Below are 21,549 nucleotides of genomic sequence, written 5' to 3' on the forward strand. Positions count from 1 at the left end.
CCCAAGCCTTTTCAAAGCTCCTAATGTAAGTAGTATGACTATTTATTTATAAAAATTATGGATAGATGTTAAGAAAAACATTAAAATTATATACTGTCAGTGTACAGATTAAATTATAAACCAAATTAATAGGAAATATAGCCTAAAATCAACATGTGTATAACATAACCTAGGAGGCCTTGTTATAAAATTAAAATAATTTAATACTTACTAGGTGCTAAAATTACCTGTTGACATGTACCTATATTAACCACAGTTTGAACAGTGCTATTGAAAGTGAATATTAAATATTTATACTTCAAGATCGTATTCTCAAAATAACAGCTTATATAAATATATATAATAATATATATAAATATTTATATGATGAAATAAGTCAGCGTATATACATATTCACAACTCTGTATTTTTGTGCTTTTGAAATAAACTGAGTACATTATTTATTCATTAATATTTTATTTACAAACCTACCTTATATTAATAAAATTGAATATCAATGAAAACCTTTACAATTATTGGGTGACATTAGTATAATATATCTTGGTTTAATTGTCTACGAAACAGTGACAATTTGCAAGAACTTTGCTAATGACAGCATTAAAGGCTTTTGAAATAAACTGAGTACATTATTTATTCATTAATATTTTATTTACAAACCTACCTTATATTAATAAAGTGAATATCAATAGAAAAACCTTTACAATTATTAGGTGACATTGAATATAATATATCTTGAATTTAATTGTCTACGAAAACAGTGACAATTTGCAAAACTTTGCTAATGACATTAAAACTTACAATTCAACGCTAAGAAAAACGCTTTTGAACACAGGAAACGTTTCAGCTCAATATACCTACTCTCTAGTTTCAGCTATAAAAAGTTATGGAATAGATAACACCGATCAAAGGGGGTGCAATGGTAACGTTCGTCTTCAGTTTCCATTTTATGATTAAGTTATTCCTGATAAAATACTCTTAATTTTCGTTATTCAATCTGTCAATCGCCATAAAACCACTACTAGTTCGAAAGATTTTAATGTTTATTAAAATGGTATCACACTAAACTGCATAAACATGTCAATTTCAAATGTTTTAATGAAAAACTATGAACCTTTAAACTGCATCAACAAAACTATTAATAAAAACACTAACACAATCACACCATAAACTATTTCATTCGCATTTCATCAAGAAACAATTTACTGTTTACATCAAATCAAAGGTTGAACTGGTGATAAATTTATTTGCTGGAACTTCTATCTTTTTTTGTACAACAGTTCTAGGGAAGATTTATTTTAGCAGCTTATATGTTTCTTCTGGTCGTGTATGCACTAAAAAAGAACCACATAATAGAAACATTTTTCATAATATCAACTTAGGAAAAGGATATATTAAACCGGCATCCTAGTATAACCTAACTAACTTTTCAAACTCAAATTTAAGGTTTTGTATTCAATAATTTTAGCCACGCACATTTGCTCAATTAGAAAAAACCACGTTTCTAAAAGCTAACTCTGGTAAAATACATGCCCAAATATTAACTTGGCTCTATAATTTATAACAAAATAGTTATTCTTGCCATAAGAAGCTGTGTATTTCTAGTATCCCAATCATCACAAGCGCCCCTAACGGCGATTTTCGAACTTCATTTAGATCTCAAAAACTGGGCCCATAATTTTTGCGTTCGATTCGCCTCCTCCTTTTAGACTCCATAGTTCAATGTTATTGGCGCCAAAATGGCGGATTTATGGGGTATTTCTGGAAAAACTGTAGTGGTAGGACTGTTTAAATGTCACATTTGTCTAAATTTGTCATGTCAAATGTTGAGAAACTGTCAATTTAAGAATAAAAATATTTATCCACATATTTTAAAATAATTATAAAGCCACTAAAATGCTACAAATTTATTAGTTAATAATGTATAGGCGTCGATATATTTAGTGAAGAAATGTATATTACAAGAAAAGGCCGACATTTGATGTGTTTTCTAACATCGTCGATATTCAATACACGTTAGGTAGTGGATTGGATTTATTTATGCTCAGTGAATATTTTTAACAATCTTATTTATAATTGTAACCTATTGGTACATAAACTCGTCGATATTCAATACACGTTAGGTAATTAGTTGAATTCTATTTGCTCTCCAGTGAATATTTTTAACAATCTTATTTATAGTATAACCTATTGGTACATAAAACTTCATTATAGAACAAGACAAGACCAGAATAGATCTGAGAACGTCGCAGTGGGTTAGGCCGAGATCCACCTCTAGAAATCTAATCTAGAACAAGCCAAAGACCTTACTTGCAAATAGTGATGGGTTGTTATTTAACTATCTGTTATTTTATAACAATTATTTATAAATAACATAACGCAACCGTTACTACTTTTAAAAAATAACAGATATAAAATAACGACACGTAGAGATCGGCCGCTCGTGAAAGGAAAAACGAAGTCGGCGCTCTGCATCACCACGAAATTCTATGCTGCTCGAAACAATTCAAAAAACAACTAATATGGATGGAAAACATATTATTTCGTCGGCTCCATCGATACAGGCGGCGAGACAACGGGTGGGGAAAGCGCTACGGCGAACGTAGCTGTCTTCGGTCGATACCGTCAATGGTCGTATTTACAACAGCTTAAAATAATAGGATATAAAGAAGCAGGTTTTTGAAACAATTTGCGGGCATAACGCCTGGCGTGGGGAGATAACTTAAGGAGTGGGGAAAGGAACGCTGCTGCATCGGTCGATTGTCGATGGGAGGCTCGCAACGGGTTGGAGAAGCAGTCATTTTAGATATGTTGTTTTTCAACCTGTTACAAGCATAACAGGGCGGCGGACGAGATAATAGGTGTGGGAAAGGAACGCTGCTGCATCGGTCGATTGTCGATGGAGGTTCGAAACAGGTTGGGGGGAATAACGCATCAGTTGTTTTAGATACATTCTGTTTCAACCTGTTACGAGAATAACGGACGGAGGTCGAGATATTATGGCGCTCTATGTTTCAGTACTTACTTATTAAGTTTCAATATTTAGGTATATATTTATTCTGAAAAAGTTTCAGAATAATATTTTAAGATTTTTTAAAAATGTATACAGGGTGTTTTGAAAAATCTGGTCATTGATTAATCACGATTCTGCTTAAAGCCCTTGACGTAAAAAGCTGATTTTTGGAAAACGGATTGACTTTAGTGTGTAGAGGTTCGATAAGAAGGATTTTTCGAAACTCGAATTCTAAGGGGAGTGTAACTACTCTGAAATATTAGAATATTTTTATTTAAAAACCGGTGAGTTTTTCGGAAAAACTCTTAAAACACGTATATTTTAATATGTTGTTTAACATATTTTAAGATTTTTAAAAATATATACAGGGTGTTTCATAAATATGCGGAAACCATTGAGTAATCACTATTCTGCTTAAACTGCTGGACGTTTAAAGCTGATTTTTGCAAACGGATTGACTGTGGGGTTGAGGTTCGATAAGGAGGGTTTCTCGAATCTCAAATTCCAACAGGGTGAAAACGCCCTCAAATATTACAATATTTGTTATTTAAAAAACAGTTGAGTCTTTCGGGGAAAACGCCTGGACACGCATAATTTATTTTGTTTTTTTACATATTTTGAAATTTTAAAAAAATCATACAGGGTGTTCCAAAAGTTGAGTAATTGATTAACCACGATTCTGCTTAAACTGCTCGACGTTAAGCTTATTTTTGGCAAATGTGAGAAAATTTTATCCAGTTTGTATGTTAATGGAAATTCTTGTTTTGCTTTATCATCACCATTAGAAATTATTAATTCGACGCGAACGAAGTCGCGGGTACACGCTAGTTTAAGTGTAAAATTAATTCGAACTCTAGTGTGTAGTTGGTTTACTTATGAAGAATATACTACACATTTTCTTATATTGCTATTTTTTGACCGCAAATGGTAAAATCATAACTAAGAGCTTCTCGCCCGTCGAGTGAGATGCACCCTGTACACTGCTACGCAATTCAGGATCTACGCGGATCGAGGGGCAGGGCGTAGGTATATACTATAGACGAGTGGCCGAATTTTGGCTTTTTATATCGCAATTTGTAAACAGCGCTTATTTGTAAATAACCACCGTTTTTAGAGGTATTTTAGATAACAATCGATATTTAGAAATGTTTTGACACCCTGGAAATACTACCACCGAGCACGTCATTGTTGCAACTTGCAACTGCGTTAATACGCCTGGCGATGACCGTCTCATACTCTTTCAGATATTTAGTAGTAAAATAAAGAAACCTGTTATTTTTAAGCTGTTATTTTAAGCTGTTTTTTATAAATAACTATAACAGTTTCAACTGTTATCTAAAAATAACAGTTTTGCCCATCACTACTTGCAAACTACCATACATATCTTTTAAAAAGGATGCCGAGTGTAAGTGAAATCTCTACGTAATCATTCCCTAAAATGTTTAGTGTAGTTTAGTTTTCAACATTTTGCAGTAAGAAGTTTAGATAAATCTACAATATATTATCATCAGACCAAAGGAAGGATAATCATTTAAAAGAATAAGTTGTTATGATACATATTATATAGATTTGGATGACATCGCTTTAGGTGGTTTTACCAGTCAGGGCTAACAGGGATATTAATCAAAACAATGAAAAAAAGCTCAAATAAATTTGATCCTAATAACAAGAATGTTGTTTATGCATATGCTAACTATCTAGTTATTTTCATGGACTTAAATAGATTAGTTTTTATGTATTTATTGATAGTAATTAATATTTTTGGGTTCATATTGTAATTACTAATAAAAAGTAAACAATATAATGTCAGCATGTAAAGTTATATTTAAAAATTTGGTCTTATACTGTCAGTTATAAATAAAAGTGTGTTATTTAAATTTGATTTTTATACATGACATAAATTTGTTAAGATTCATTTGAAGTTTTACATATTGTCGAGATAAAATTATGCCTACTTAATTTATTTCAATGTTAAATTTATAGCAGTATAACTTTTTTATAATAATGATACTTAAACATTATGACACTTGTTTTAAAAATATAACATTAAATTGCAGAGCAAAATATATTTTAATTGTATTATGTGGTATTAACTTGCTTTTATTCAACTAATAATAAATTTGTTGTATAAAATCACTCCATAACATACAAACCTTAATTATACAGCATACATAAAAGAGCTCCTATGCATTTCAAACTTCTTTTCTAAGTTATTTTAAATTAAGTGCACAATTACATACCTAAAATGCCGAAACTACCTGAACTAATACTAATTAAAACAATCTTTCTATCAATATATTAATATATTTCAAAAATAGCAGGTATGTATCATATCAATTTAATTATTACATTTAGTTGTTTCAACAATGGTTCAAAATTTTCTCGTATAAAAGCCGGCCTTCAAATTTAAGTTTGTAGCTTATTCATAGTATCAAAGACTTTCGTTGCAAATCATGCTTATTTGTCAAAACTAACTACAAGCATAACTGGTATAATAGGGAAAGTTTGGTATAATAGGGAAAGTTTACTTATGGTTTAGGTATCTCGTTCTCATCAACAAACAAAGTTTTTCCAATTGTTTCGACTGAATTAAGTACTAAAATGCTAAATGTTATTCCAACTTTATTTCTTCTTACCTATTAACTTACTTCTGTTGGCGTACTTTGCGCTAAAAGGTAACATAAAATAAATGCTAATACAAATGAAAAACACTTGTACGGAAACCATTCGTAACAACCTCTTAACATATATAGGCCTAAAAAATTAAATTTATGAAATTGAATATTAATATACTACCTGATATTACGTTCAAAATGAAGGTAAACTGTAGATAATAAACGTAATTCTATTACAATTAATAAATATTTTATTTTACGGCTCGCCTGTCAATGTTGGTCGGCCATATTGGCGCCGGACCGACCAGCTGCTTAAAAAGCCGAAACAGTGAAATGTTGGCCTCCTTTTTAAATTTGCCGCTAGTTTTGGCGCCAAAATGGCGGTAATTGCGGTACTTTATATATCTAGGGACTTTACCACGATTTAACACAGAGTTGACACTTCTTTCTAGTTAATTATTTTATGGAGCGATGTACTCTGGCGATGTACCATCGATTGGTTGTCCTGCTGAACGTGCTTTTTAGATCAAATATTTGGATCAAAATGTGATCAAAATCTGTTCTGTGATCAAAATCATAAGTAATACATATTAAATTGTTTTCACCCATTTTTGGCACAAATCGAGGGGATTAGTCAACCGGGTAAAGGTGTGGATCCGGTGGCTGACCTTGAAGCCCATATTTGCTGCATTTGATCATCGATACTACGCAAGCGCACATGGTCGATGTTGCCAAATTGCAGTTTATTTTCGAATTATTTGCAGTTGAAAAATTTTTTTTTTGAGTGTTAATCAATTATAATACAAATTCTATAATTAATTTTATAATTTCAGATTTATCTTGATATCCAAAATTAAGGTAAGAAGGATAATGAAGACTGTGATAATACAGTATTATGAATATATAAAATTGTAATAATAATAACATTTATTTATATATTTACATTAGAATTAAAAATTATCATGTACGGATTTTTTCTTGATCGTTTTAAACTTATTAGAAATATTTTATTTCTTTCAAGTTATTTAATTTCTAGTTATTTACAGGCAACAATAGTTTTGATTATATGTATTGATGTTTTGAAATACCGTATAATCGATAAAAACAACGTCAACGATGGCTATGAAATGAAGATCGCTGTCATTTTATATGTAAAATTATACAGGGAATGGCATGGATCGTCATTTCCAAGCCAACTGGACGCCGTTTTTTTCGATCATGCAGTACTACCATGACGAGTCTTATAGAACAATACATGTCAATGGGAGATAGAGGTAACATCTTATCTATAATGTTACTAATATAATATACTTTGATTGTAATGTTTGTATCATAATTTCTTAAAAATATCAAGTTAGTGGATTAATAGCAATTTTAGACATATATTTTATCGAAGAGTGTGTTGATAAGATTAAAATAAGCTTTATGTTTTATCTTTTTCTCTTTAGAAGGAGATGGTTTGTGTGTAAGAATACATTACAGCATTTAATATCGTGTACTTTGACATTCTTTTCTTAATTTACTGTAATTTCTTGTTTGCTATAATGCCAAATCTTGACAATATGGTGAAGGTTGAGTTTTGATCTTATTAGTTTTATACCTGTGTTTATACAGAGACCAAATTAAGATTAGTTTGTAATTAGTTTGTGATTTATATTAAGATCTTTCTTATAATATTTGTTATGTCTTAATCTTAATACTATATTATGCTTTGTCTGGAAAATAAATGTTAAAATATCTTAATTTTGCATATCCTATTCCATCCTTCCATTAGGAAAAATATGGTCTATAAATCATATTATGCTAAGAGAAAATCACATAAATTAGGTGTAAGAATAGAGAAATCCTTAGGTAGCAGAAAAATAATGCAATATATGTATAAGCAGAGATTAAACAAGGTAACTGTAAATGTTGCTGAAGCTGATTCTACAATTTTAATTACGGAGGCTAAAATGCCTTTTAAGGCCTCCGTAGTTTTGATGGAATGTTAAAAAAACTATTATGAACATGACATGGAGCTACAGCATTTAAAAATTTAAAAAAAAAGAAAAAACTTGGACACGTCCCTTTTAATTTCCCCAATTTTTGAATAAAGCACTTTTTAAACGTAGCATTATAATCTAGAGCAATTAGATTAATTATAGGAATCTAGAATTTTATTTCTATTTAATTTTATTGACTATGAAAATACATAATAAGCATTCACGTTTCATGTGTTGTGCGAAATATTAAAATTATTATAGAAATAATATACCGCGTACTATGATTGAAAAAAATAGCGTCAGCGATGACTATGAAATGAAGATCGCTGTCATTTTATATGGGAAATGTCCTCAATCGTCATTTCCTAGCCAACTAGACGCTGTTTATTCGATCATACTGTATATATTGACAAAACACACTGAAAAGCACATATTTGTTTTCTACTGAAAATAATTCCAAAATAACTTGCAATCTGGCAACATCGAAGAAGTGCGCCTGCGTAGTGTCTGTGACTATATACAGCAAAAACTCGTTTCAAGGTCAGCCACCGGATCCACACCATTACCTAAATTTAATCTTAAGATATTAACCAGTTCGTTTTAAAAATATTCTACCAGATTCATATTTGACATAAAACATATGTTTACCGCTGGGTAACGGTAAATACCGAAGGTATAATTTTCGTAAACGCCTAATGGTGTGGATTTGGTGTGGATCCGGTGGCTGACCTTGAAACGAGTTTTTGCTGCATATAGTCACAGACACTACGCATACGCACATCTTCGATGTTGCCAGATTGCAAGTTATCTAATTTTCTGCTGAACGCGCCGATTAGTTGTGAGCGCTCTGGGATCAGTCGCCATTTTTTCCATCAGATTTAAAATACGCTACGCTACCGATGCATGATAATGGATTAAACGTCACATACGCCAAATGTCACAAAATGTTTTGGAAAACGAAAACAAAGCATTTTGTTTATTGTTCTCGGTTGACTAATCCCCTCGATTTGTGCCAAAAATGGGTGAAAACAATTTAATATGTATTACTTATGATTTTGATCTAAAAAGCACGTTCAGCAGGACAACCAATCGATGGTACATCGCTCACTGATCAACTTGTCCTGATGAACGCGACTATGGAAAAAATGGCGACTGATCCCAGAGCGCTCACAACTAATCGGCGCGTTCAGCAGAAAATTAGTGATCGCTGCGGTAGCTGTGGCGATAGCGCTACGTCCTGATGAACGCGACCAATATGTACTGCTTCCTCATACTGATTAAAGATGATTAAAGACATTAAAGATAGAGGTCATTCGACATATCTGTATCTTCTGTATCTGTGACCAGGGTTCGAAAGTAGTTAATTAAGACGTAATTTACCTGATTAACTACGTGTAGTTTTTCTTCAAAAACTACGACTTTTCCCGTTCATTAACTACATGAAAACTACATTAATAAACTATGTATTGATATTCTGAATAATTTTCCTTTGTATGAGATGAAATAGAGATAATATGATGTAAATATTATATTTAAAGCCATATTTCTTCTGTTTTCTTAAATACATTATGTGTTTTTAAAGCTTCAACTTATTATAACCTCACCTCAAACCTTTGAATAAGAAGACTAAGGAAGGAGCATATCAAAATCTTAGGTACACCGCGATAGGCCTCAAATATGGCCAACTTAAATTCCGGTTTATCAGTGTCGTTCTAATTTTATTTAAAAAATGTAAAACTATGATGTAGGGTAGACGTGGGGTAGACTCAATAATTTGTTGTTTTATTTTACGTTCTGAATAAATGTTGGTAGTTATTAAAATTGTTATAAAAATATATAATTCTAATAAAAATAGATAAGTTATAATAAGTACCTATTTATAAACACAAACATCCGATACGCTACTGAAGCAGGTAAGTCAAATCCTTAAATTAACGTATCTAAATTCTTTGACATCTAATCTTTGACAAGTAATAAATAAAAGCTAAAATGCAAGAAAAATATATAATTTAGTTAATTTAAGTGAATTTCATAAATGATCGGTTTACTACACTTACTAGCGAAAAGTTGTTCCATTATTTCACTCAATTTTTGCCGAGATCTACCGCACGCTACACAACCAACTATTTTAGAGTCTTATTGATAAATCGCGATAGTGTCACTGTTGATTTAAGTACTGCCACAATTTCCATCTAGATTTATTACCTTTATACAACTATAAGTAGTAGGATAAATAATAAATAACATAAAATAAGCTCCGTAAAGACTGATAAATCCACAAAATTTCAAATCAAATTCAAATGTGTCAAATGAATCGTCAAACAGAACTGTCGAGGATCCCCACCCTAGAGAGCTTTTTCCGCCCACCATGCATGAATACATGGATAGCATTATGCTCCTTCCTTAGTCTTCTTATTCAAAGCCTCAAACCTTTGATATTTGAAAGTTACATACATAGGTTACATAAACTACATCCTCTACATAACTACATTAACTACATGTAATGTAGTTTATGTAGTTTTTAAAAGTAACATGTAGTTTTCCGAACCCTGTCTGTGACTTTTAACCAGGGTTCGGAAGTAGTTAACTAAGACGTAATTTACCTGATTAACTACGTGTAGTTTTTCTTCAAAAACTACGTCTTTTCCCGTTCATTAACTACATGAAAACTACGTTAATAAACTATGTATTGATATTATGAATATTTTTCCTTTGTATGAGGTGTAATAGAGATAATATGATGTAGATATTATATTTAAAGCCATATTTCTTCTGTTTTCTTAAATACATTATGTGTTTTTAAAGCTTCAACTTATTATAACCTCACCTCAAACCTTTGACATTTGAAAGTTACATACATAGATTACATAAACTACACCTTCTACATAAACTACATTAACTACATGTGATGTAGTTTATGTAGTTTTTAAAAGTAACATGTAGTTTTCCGAACCCTGCTTTTAACCTCCATATCTGTGACAAACATGTTGAATGTTCCTAACCTAAACTGTAGCCCCTGTAGTCTGTAGAAGAAATAAATTTAAATTAAAAAATATCTTGTGTCCATAATTATAGCAGATTATAGTATGGCCAGTATGGCACTGGATGCAAATCTAGCCAAATAAAAATAATAGGGTAATATATTGAAATGAAATCACATATATTAAAACTATTTAGCTCTATTGGTGTAGTAATTCAGTATGGGTGCATTGCTCATTGTACTTTTGAATACATAGGAGATTTTGTTCTGGTAGGTCGCTCTTTCAATAGTAATTTATTATTTTATTTTCGAGTAATTTGCATGCCAATTAATTAATAATTCTGGAAAATACTACATAAAATAGGTACTCTAAAAAAGATTTAAAAAAAGTGTTCTTTCTAGTGTTCTGGACCATCTATGGAACCAACAATATTTTCGGATGATGTTCTATTCACTGAACACATATCTCCTCTTACACAAAGTATTAGTAAAGGTGATATAATAATTGCTAAGTGCCCAACTAATCCGAAACAGCAAATATGCAAAAGAGTTGTTGCAATACAGGTAAAAGTTAAATCGTAATAAAATACATTCTATACTAAGCTAATCATTCTAGTATTTCTACAATTTCTTGTATGCTGTAAAGCTTCAAAATGTTCTATAGGAATACAGTTCTTATACAGTACATAATTATGTAATTAAATGTATTTTCTAAAGCATCATAGAAAGAATGTTCTTATTTTTAATAAATTAATAATAATAATAGTACTATAGATAGAATATCTGTGTTTTCTGACATCTCTTTGTAAATATGAAATAAATGTCATCTCACATTACTATTATTCAGGGCTAACACTCATCCAACATTCATCATTTTAAGGGTGAAAAAATTAAAACTGGCTTTGCAAGTTATCAAATAGTTCCTATTGGTCATGTATGGTTGCAAGGTGATAATAAAAATAATTCAACAGACAGTAGAAGTTATGGACCAGTACCTTTAGGGCTCATTAGAAGTAGAGCAGTTTGCAAAGTCTGGCCGCCGAAAAGTATATCTATGTTGAGTAGTTGATGTTAGTATATTAGAAAATTAAAACATTTCTAGAAATTGTTAATTGATATGATTGTTTAGGTCATATATCATATAAAATTATTTTACATATTAAGTCTAGTCAAAGAGTAGATAAGACAAGAGACGACAGTGAACAAAGAAGTCGAATTTCGCGGGAGAGACGCAGATATATTAAAATTTAAAGGTCCCATCAAGTTTGCCATCAAGTCCCATTTTGTCTGTTGCCAAGTATATTTCTTTGAAAAATAAACAAGGTTTTCTGAAAATAAATTAATAATATAAGAAGGATATAAGTAACGTATGTTAATACGGAAATATAAATTTTTAGTTTAGGTTGGTTTAGGTTCTTTTTTCACAATGTACTGATAATATCAAAGAAACAGAATTAAGCTACATTCGAAATCAATTCGCTGGCCGAGTGGCACTTCGACGTTAAAGTCGGCACGAAATTAACCATTCACAACAAATTTCAATTCGAATTTTGCGCATGCGTGTTTAAACGTTCTCCTGACGGAAACTAAAGTCCCTAGATCAGAAACCGCTATAAAATTAAAATGCTACAAACATTGTAGAAGAAAAGTAGTTTTTTCTTTTGGAAAGTTGCCACTCCTGACTCGCATTAAGGATGTCGTAAAGATGTTATGAAAGTGTCGATACTGTTAGCGGTTTACTTTTTCTAAAATATGTTCAAGCACCCAAAACTTTTTCTCGCCATTAATATGGGTTGGACACCTCATTTTTTGGGTTTTGGTAAACCCCTTGGTTTTCGGTCAAGCTAATTATTGAGCTGCAATAATAATTGCCGTTTTTTTAACAGCAAAGCCACAAGTTCTAATAAAATAAGAATAGCGTCCTTCACTCATTTTTCTTTTAATAATTATTTACTTTTCACAGAAAAATGGCTTGTAACAACGACACAAACAAAATAATTATTAAAATTTAAATGTCAAATTTGTCATAATTGTCAAACCAAAATTCCGTGCTAAAGTGGAAGTTTGCAGCTTGCAAGCTTTCAATCCAACTTCAACTTGCACTCTGGCGTCGAATTTTGTTGTGAATGAGTACACTGAAGTACAGGGACATCATTTTAAGTGTCTCACTCGATTTATAATTTTCCTGTTTGATATTTAAAGATAATAGAAAGATTTCCTAATGTAATTTTTCGCGAGGATACCGATTGTCTACACCAAAATTTTTTAAAACGTCAATTTTGACAGATACGACGCCATCTTGATTTTTTTAATGGAAACCTCACATATTTTAGCATGGTCCAGTAGACATATTTTAGCTAATTTCAAAATATATAGTTTAGTATACTTTGCACTTACCGTTTCGATATACAGTGGATTTAAAAATGAATTGTTCAGAATCATTTTAAGTGTCTCACCCAATTTAAAATTTTCCGCTTTCCTATTTTAAGATAGTAAAAAGATATTGTAATGTAATTTTTCGCGAGGATACCGATTGTCTACACCAAAATTTTTTAAAACGTCAATTTTGACAGATACGACGCCATCTTGATTTTTTTTAAATGGAAACCCCCACATATTTTAGCATGGTCCGGTAGACATATTTTAGCTAATTTCAAAAATATATAGTTTAGTATACTTTGCACTTACCGTTTTCTATATACAGTGGATTTAAAAATGAATTGTTCCAGAATCATTTTAAGGATCTCACCCAATTTAAAATTTTCCTCTTCTCTATTTTAAGATAGTAAAAAGATATTTCAATGTAATTTTTCGCGAGGATGCCGATTTTCTACATTAAATTTTTTTACAACGTCAATTTTGACAGATACGACGCCATCTTGATTTTTTTAAAATGGAAACACCATCATATTTTAGCATGGTCCGGTAGACATATTTTAGCTAATTTCAAAAATATATAGTTTAGTATACTTTGCACTTACCGTTTTCGATATACAGTGGATTTAAAAATGAATTGTTCCAGAATCATTTTAAGTGTCTCACCCAGTTTAAAATTTTCCTCTTTCCTATTTTAAGATAGTAAAATATATTGTAATGTAATTTTTCGCGAGGATACCGATTGTCTACACCAAAATTTTTAAAACGTCAATTTTGACAGATACGACGCCATCTTGATTTTTTTTAAATGGAAACCCCCACATATTTTAGCATGGTCCGGTAGACATATTTTAGCTATTTTCAAAAATATATAGTTTAGTATACTTTGCACTTACCGTTTTCGATATACAGTGGATTTAAAAATGAATTGTTCCAGAATCATTTTAAGTGTCTCACCCAATTTAAAATTTTCCGCTTTCCTATTTTAAGATAGTAAAAAGATATTGTAATGTAATTTTTCGCGAGGATACCGATTGTCTACACCAAAATTTTTTAAAACGTCAATTTTGACAGATACGACGCCATCTTGATTTTTTTTAAATGGAAACCCCCACATATTTTAGCATGGTCCGGTAGACATATTTTAGCTAATTTCAAAAATATATAGTTTAGTATACTTGGCACTTACCGTTTTCGATATACAGTGCATTTAAAAATGAAATCTTTAGAATTATTTTAAAGTGACTCATCGAGTTTACAATTTTCAATTTTAAAATTCTTGAGAAATGTCAAATTTGACAATTACGACGCTTAAATTTTTTTATTTATTTATACTTTGATTCTTCTTCAATATGACCTTTACATACGGGGTGATTCCGGAAACTTTGGCAGCATATTTTGCAGATAAAAATAAGTAAAAAAGTTCGTATAAATGTCCTAACATGCTTAGTTTCAGAGATACAGGGTGTAGAAGTATCATTTTTATTTCGATTTTTTCCAAATAATTTGTGAAGTAACGTTAATACCGTATGATCGAAAAAAAACGGCGCCCAATTGGCTGGGAAATGAACATCGATGACAATTACCATATAAATTTACATATAAAATGACAGCGATCTTCATTCCATAGCCATCGCTGACGCCGTTTTTTCTCGATCATACGGTACTTTGATGAAAATTGGTGTCGAGATTTTTGATAATGAGAAATTTGATTTTGATGTCAATATAAATCCAATTTCTAGGGGGCACCACATACACGTGTTTTAACTGTTCTGAAGAGTAATAACTTTTCGTCCGTCCGTACGTAACTGAGTATACGTACTACTGAGTGAAAAAATATTCATTTATAACGATTTTTACGTAAAAAAGGTCTGTTGGTAAAAATTGTTACGAGTAATGGTTCTCGAGATACTGGGAATCGAAATTATCAATACCTGTCATCATTGACATATATTAAACATGTAGAGTTACTAGACTGAAATCATAAATTTGAAATGTTTTTATGCCAAAAGTTCAACAGAAACTGTTTTATCATCATTTTTCCGCAGAAAAAATTATAATTAATTTAAAAAAAATAAAATTTCCCACATTTATTATTTCAGCCAAATATCTATTCTACTCAACGTGTTTATTTTTTTGTCAATAATGACATGTATTGACTATTTCCATTCCAAATATCTTGAGAAAGGTTGCTCGTAGTGATTTTTACCAAGATACATTTTTTACGTAAAAAGTCAAGAAAATGTATATTTTTTACCCAGTAGTTTTATACAGGTATGGGCGAAAATTTATTACTTTTCAAAACAGTTAAAACACATGTAGGTGGCGCCCCCTACAAATAAGAGTCATATTGACATCAGAATCAAGTTTCTCATGTCAAAAAACTCCCAGACACGAATTTTCAGCCAAATATTGACGTTACTTCAGAAATTAATTCGAAAAAATCGAAATAAATATGAAACTTCTACACCCTGTATCTCCGAAAGTAAGTATTGTAGGACATATATTTATACGAACTTTTTTACTTATTTTTATCTGCAGAGTATGCTGCCGAAGTTTCCAGAATACAGTTCGGACCACCCTGTATATAAAAAAAATGAAAATTTAGTTTTAAACTGCTAGTCATTTATCATAAGATAGCTCAATTTACGTAAATTTCATGCATTTGATACAAATACCACTCAGTTGTAAGTGAATGGCATTCATATTCAAATACGCATAAAAATTAGAAATTCTTGATTTCAACCTCCTGTATATAGAAAACGGTAAATGCAAAGTATACTAAACTATATATTTTGAAATTAGCGCTAAAATTTGTCTACCGGGCAGTGTTAAAATTTGATGTGGTTTAAAAAATCAAGATAGCGTCGTATCTGTCAAAATTGACGATTTAAAAAGTTTGGTGTAGAAAATCGGCATCCTCGCGAAAATTACATTAAAATATATTTTACTATCTTAAAATAAAAAGAGGAAAATTTTAAATTGGGTGAGACACTTAAAATGATTCTGGAACAATTCATTTTAAATCCACTGTATATCGAAACGAAGGTGCAAGTATACTAAACTACCTATTTTGAAATTAGCTAAAATGTCTGCGGACCATGCTAAAATAAGTGATGTGGTTTCTATTTAAAAAAATCAAGATGGCGTCGTATCTGTCAAAAGTGACGATTTAAAAAGTTACAGTGTAGAAAATCGGCATCCTCGCGAAAAATTACATTAAAATATATTTTACTATCTTAAAATAAAAAGAGGAAAATTTTAAATTGGGTGAGACACTTAAAATGATTCTGGAACAATTCATTTTAAATCCACTGTATATCGAAAACAGTAAGTGCAAAGAGTATACTAAACTATATATTTTTTGAAATTAGCTAAAATATGTCTACCGGACCATGCTAAAATAAGTGGGGGTTTCCATTTAAAAAAATCAAGATGGCGTCATCTGTCAAAATTGACGATTTAAAAATTTTGGTGTAGAAAATCGACATCCTCATGAAAAATTACAACAATATCTTTTACTATCTTAAAATATAGGAAGGAAAATTTTAAATTAGATTGAGACACTTAAAATGATTCTGGAACAATTCATTTTTAAATCCCCTGTATATAGAAAACGGTAAGAGCAAAGTATACTAAACTATATATATTTGAAATTAGCTAAAATATGTCTACCGGACCATGCTAAAATAAGTGGGGGTTTCCATTTTAAAAAAATCAAGATGGCGTCGTATCTGTCAAAATTGACGATTTAAAAAATTTTGGTGTAGAAAATCGGCATCCTCGCGAAAAATTACATTGAAATATCTTTTTACTATCTTAAAATAGAAAAGAGGAAAATTTTAAATTGGGTGAGACACTTAAAATGATTCTGGAACAATTCATTCTTAAATCCACTGTATATCGAAAACGGTAAGTGCAAAGTATACAAAACTATATATTTTTGAAATTAGCTAAAATATGTCTACCGGACCATGCTAAAATATGTGTGGGTTTCCATTAAAAAAATCAAGATGGCGTCGTATCTGTCAAAATTGACGTTTTAAAAAATTTTGGTGTAGACAATCGGTATCCTCGCGAAAAATTACATTGAAATATCTTTTTACTATCTTAAAATAGAAAAGAGGAAAATTTTAAATTGGGTGAGACACTTAAAATGATTCTGGAACAATTCATTTTTAAATCCACTGTATATAGAAAACGGTAACAGCAAAGTATACTAAACTATATATTTTTGAAATTAGCTAAAATATGTCTACCGGACCATGCTAAAATAAGTGGGGGTTTCCATTTAAAAAAAATCAAGATGGCGTCGTATCTGTCAAAATTGACGATTTAAAAAATTTTGGTGTAGAAAATCATCGAAAAAATTACATTAAAATATCTTTTTACTATCTTAAAATAGAAAAGAGGAAAATTTTAAATTGGGTGAGACATAAAATGATTTCTGGAACAATTCATTTTTAAATCCACCAATATCGAAAACAGTAAGTGCAAAGTATACTAAACTATATATTTTTGAAATTAGCTAAAATATGTCTATCGGACCATGCTAAAATAAGTGGAGATATCCATTTAAAAAAAAATCAAGATGGCGTCGTATCTGTCAAAATTGACGATTTAAAAAATTTTGGTGTAGAAAATCGGCATCCTCGCGAAAAATTACATTAAAATATCTTTTTACTATCTTAAAATAGAAAAAGAGAAAATTTTAAATTGGGTGAGACACTTAAAATGATTCTGGAACAATTCATTTTTAAATCCATTGTATATCTCAAAAAACGGTAAGGGCACTGAGTATACTAAACTATATATTTTGAAATTAGCTAAAATATGTCTACCGGACCATGCTAAAATATGTGGGGTTCCATTTAAAAAAAAAATCAAGATAGCGTCGTATCTGTCAAAATTGACGATTTAAAAAATTTGGTGTAGAAAATCGACATCCTCGCGAAAAAATTACATTACAATATCTTTTTACTATCTTAAAAAATAGGAAAGAGGAAAAATTTTAAATTGGGATGAGACACTTAAAATGATTCTGGAACAATTCATTTTAAATCCACTGTATATCCCAAACAGTAAGAGCAAAAGTATACTAAACTATATATATTTGAAATTAGCTAAAATATGTCTACCGGACCATGCTAAAATATGTGGGGGTTTCCATTTAAAAAAAATCAAGATGGCGTCGTATCTGTCAAAATTGCCGTTTTAAAAAATTTTGGTGTAGAGAATCGGCATCCTCGCGAAAAATTACTTTAGAAAATCTTTCTACTATCTTTAAATACCAAACAGGAAAATTATAAATCGAGTGAGACACTTAAAATGATGTCCCTGTACATAAGATAAGCTTGCGTGCGAAAGTACGACTCGGCCAGCGAATTGATTTAGAATGTAGCTTTACTAAGTTGATCGATCTTAAAGATAAACAGATAAAATCTGAAAATCTGACAACTGCCTATTTTATTTATTCTAACAAAGATTCTAACCTATGATTTTAGGACGCTAATCAGCTGTGCTAATCAATCAGGCTTAAACATAAACAAATACAAATCTGATTAGTTGTTTTCTTACATTTTTGCCCTTTTAAAGTGTGTTTTCAGAGTTTTTCGATATATTATCGTTTTGAGAGTTTTTAAGGTTTAATTTTAGTATCGTTTTTGTTGCGTACTAATTTGTAATTATGGTTAAATATGAATACTGAACAGGACACGAGTAGCAGGAAAAGACGAGATGGCAACATAAAATAATTAACTAGAAAGAAGTGTCAACTCTGTGTTAAATCGTGGAAACACGATACGCCACCGAAAGCCTTCGTTGTCGTCTGGAGAACTAATTTTCCAATTGACAGGTTGACATGATAAGGACATGATGGCTTAATTTTCATTTCCGTTTCCAGTTATTCAATGGCGTGCCCTCTTTCAGTTCAAATGTATTTTGTATTTTTTCTTTTCATAAATGATAGCTGGCGTCGTCTAAATTACGTCAGCTACAACACCTGATCTCCGAGACCGCCGCAGCGTAGCCCTTCTTTGAAAAACAAAGCTGGAGCAATATTGCGAATGTTGCATCATTCTTATAAGTTTAGTCAGTTAAGATCGTCTTTCGAACTGTTCACATACTTTTAAGCGGAATAAAACGTATTTTTGAGGAATACAGTGGTTTAATTTAATTAAAAAGACTAATTATCTGTCCCTAATCTAACATCAGAAGTGGGATTATGCCCTAGTTTGCCCAAAAGTAGTGAAAAGTGAAGTTTTTGAACATTAAGACAGTATTGCGTAACATGACGAAATGTGCCAATTTCTGACGATACCGATTTTGATCTATCAGAAGAATAATTTCTCCTGTGTATTAGTGATCGTTAAAGGAAAAATAAACAATAAAACAATCAATTTGTGAGTGCCTTCAGAACGAAAAGGAATTGAAGAGAAGACATTGTTCCGTCGGAGTGTGTTGGAGATTCAAATGGAAATGTATCAACAAATGTCGAGCCGCCTTCTGAATATTTTAAAGAGAGAGAGAGACAGCTGGAGCTTGAGCAACTGTTACTGCTGAACAAGAAAAAACATGGACCGCATTTAATCACAATCCTTTCGAGAGTTGGTTCACATACCAAATGTGTTACGTCATGGACCAAGTTCCAGATTATTGGTTTCCCAACATTTTCTGGCTGACACACCGCCAACCGATGTCGTCGATCTGGACAAAGCCAGTGCAGAAGCTGAAGGACGATTGGAAAATAGCCCGAATAAGCGAGCTCAGCACTTTAATGTCTAGCACAGCCAAACTGATTTGTTTATTTCTGAACAAAAGTTGAGTATTAAAAAATTTTAGTAATATTGAGTATATTATTAATCAAACTATTTTATTTTTATTTGTTTATGGTTGGAGACCTCATGACCGAGAAAGTTTCTCAGCTGACAGACGACTGTAAGGTCCCACAGTTCATGCATTGTTACCTAAGGACAGATATGCGCTGCATCAGCAACATATCAGCAAGATCGGCGGACAACCGTTGCCGTTCGTAAACAACTATGACCATGGCCTTCCACAATATAAAAAAGCTAAGTATCAGACCATTTGACATACAGTCTTAGAAACGATTTAATTTGGTTCTTACTGGTAATGTAAGAATTGGTAATTTAATAAGTTGTCAGACAAAACTTATTTCAGAATTAACAGTACTCAGTCAGAATTAACTTACGATTGAATTTAATTCTTTGTTCTCACTTAACAAGTTGTAATTTAAAACTTGAAAACTTCGTTAGAAAAGTTATACAAAAAAAATAGTAATGCTATAGTTAATTTTAAATTTCAATGAAAATAGTGGCAGTCAGTTTCCTTCCTAGTTAAGATAAAATGCCCATATATTGCCAGAATTTGTTTTGACAGTTTATACAGATTGTTAAATAGTACATTACCAAGTTATGAAGCGTATTGAAATCACTAAAATAATTTAAAGATGCAATCGAACTAATTTTATTTAGAACAGTTGGAACCGAATGCTAAAAAAATGTTTTAACACTAGAACTTCCTTTCTGGAAAGAAATTTATCGTTTATTATGAGAATTTACAAAAAAAAAATTAAAACATGCAAAAATGTGAGATTAACATTATCGTTTAATAATAAGTTTTGGAATTTTTAAGCTACATGAACGAAAATTGTTTCGTGTTTGAAGATATTTTTATAGACAAACAAAAAGGATTTTGCTTAGGTTCTCCGCCAAGTCATTTACTTGCAGAAAGTTTTCTGTCTGAATTTACTGAAACACTTTTCAAAATCATAACATTTTGATATTTATTATCTTGTATGATCATGTAGATTATGTTCTTATCTTCTTTTATATCAGTTGAATGAATCTGAAACTAAGAAGCTGAAACTGAATGAAACTGAGTACTAACTATGATAATAAAATTAATTTCTAAAATCTAACAATGTCAAAAGTAGACTAGAGAAATTAGAATTTGGTATCTTGAGAAAGCTGATGTTTACAGATGTTATCATAATTTTAAACATTCATTACAACATAAATTAGCAGCGTACAAATCAATGGTTCATTCAGCATGTTCTCTCGCACTAAGTCAAGCTATCAAAACTAAAGAATTAGAAACAATACAATAAGACAAAACACTAGGTTTAATAAAAGCAATAAATAAAATAATGAGAAGTTAAATGGTACAGCGGTAGCATTTGAACCGTCTTAGGCCATATCAGGTTTACTTTTTAATGTAAATATAGGAAAACAACACTATCAATCTATAAGTTGAACTGTTCAGAATGCAATATCTGTTATATAAGCCAGACCGGTAGAAATTTAGAAGGTAGATTCAAAGAACATAGACCATCTTTTATAAAAAAAATATGTCTGCTTGGCAGATGAAAAAATCCATAAGCACTAAGGTTCTTTTAGTTGCGGCTTTTGACGATGTGGTAAATTTAAAATGTTCACAGCCAACATTCTCGTTTTAGAGCTGGGTAAATGAAAAAGAGTAAGAAAAAAAATGAAAATGAAATTTCGCTAATCATTTCATAGAATCAGGCCATTCATTTTCAGATGGCAAGTGCATTCAAATAATGCA

General features: G+C 30.9%; 1 protein-coding gene across 1 annotated transcript; it reads left to right on the top strand.

Annotated features, from left to right (window-relative positions):
* Positions 1 to 10,584: 10,584 nt before the first annotated feature.
* On the top strand, positions 10,585 to 11,780 carry LOC115878269 (mitochondrial inner membrane protease subunit 1). The gene is made up of 3 exons (XM_030894713.1): positions 10,585 to 10,857; positions 10,990 to 11,151; positions 11,468 to 11,780. The coding sequence occupies exons 1-3, from the start codon at positions 10,756 to 10,758 to the stop codon at positions 11,654 to 11,656; spliced, it is 453 nt and encodes a 150-aa protein (XP_030750573.1). The 5' UTR covers positions 10,585 to 10,755; the 3' UTR covers positions 11,657 to 11,780.
* Positions 11,781 to 21,549: the final 9,769 nt, after the last annotated feature.

This window comes from Sitophilus oryzae, unplaced genomic scaffold, assembly GCF_002938485.1.
Source record: "Sitophilus oryzae breed Bouriz unplaced genomic scaffold, Soryzae_2.0 scaffold_1062_pilon_pilon, whole genome shotgun sequence".
Taxonomy (NCBI): domain Eukaryota; kingdom Metazoa; phylum Arthropoda; class Insecta; order Coleoptera; family Curculionidae; genus Sitophilus; species Sitophilus oryzae.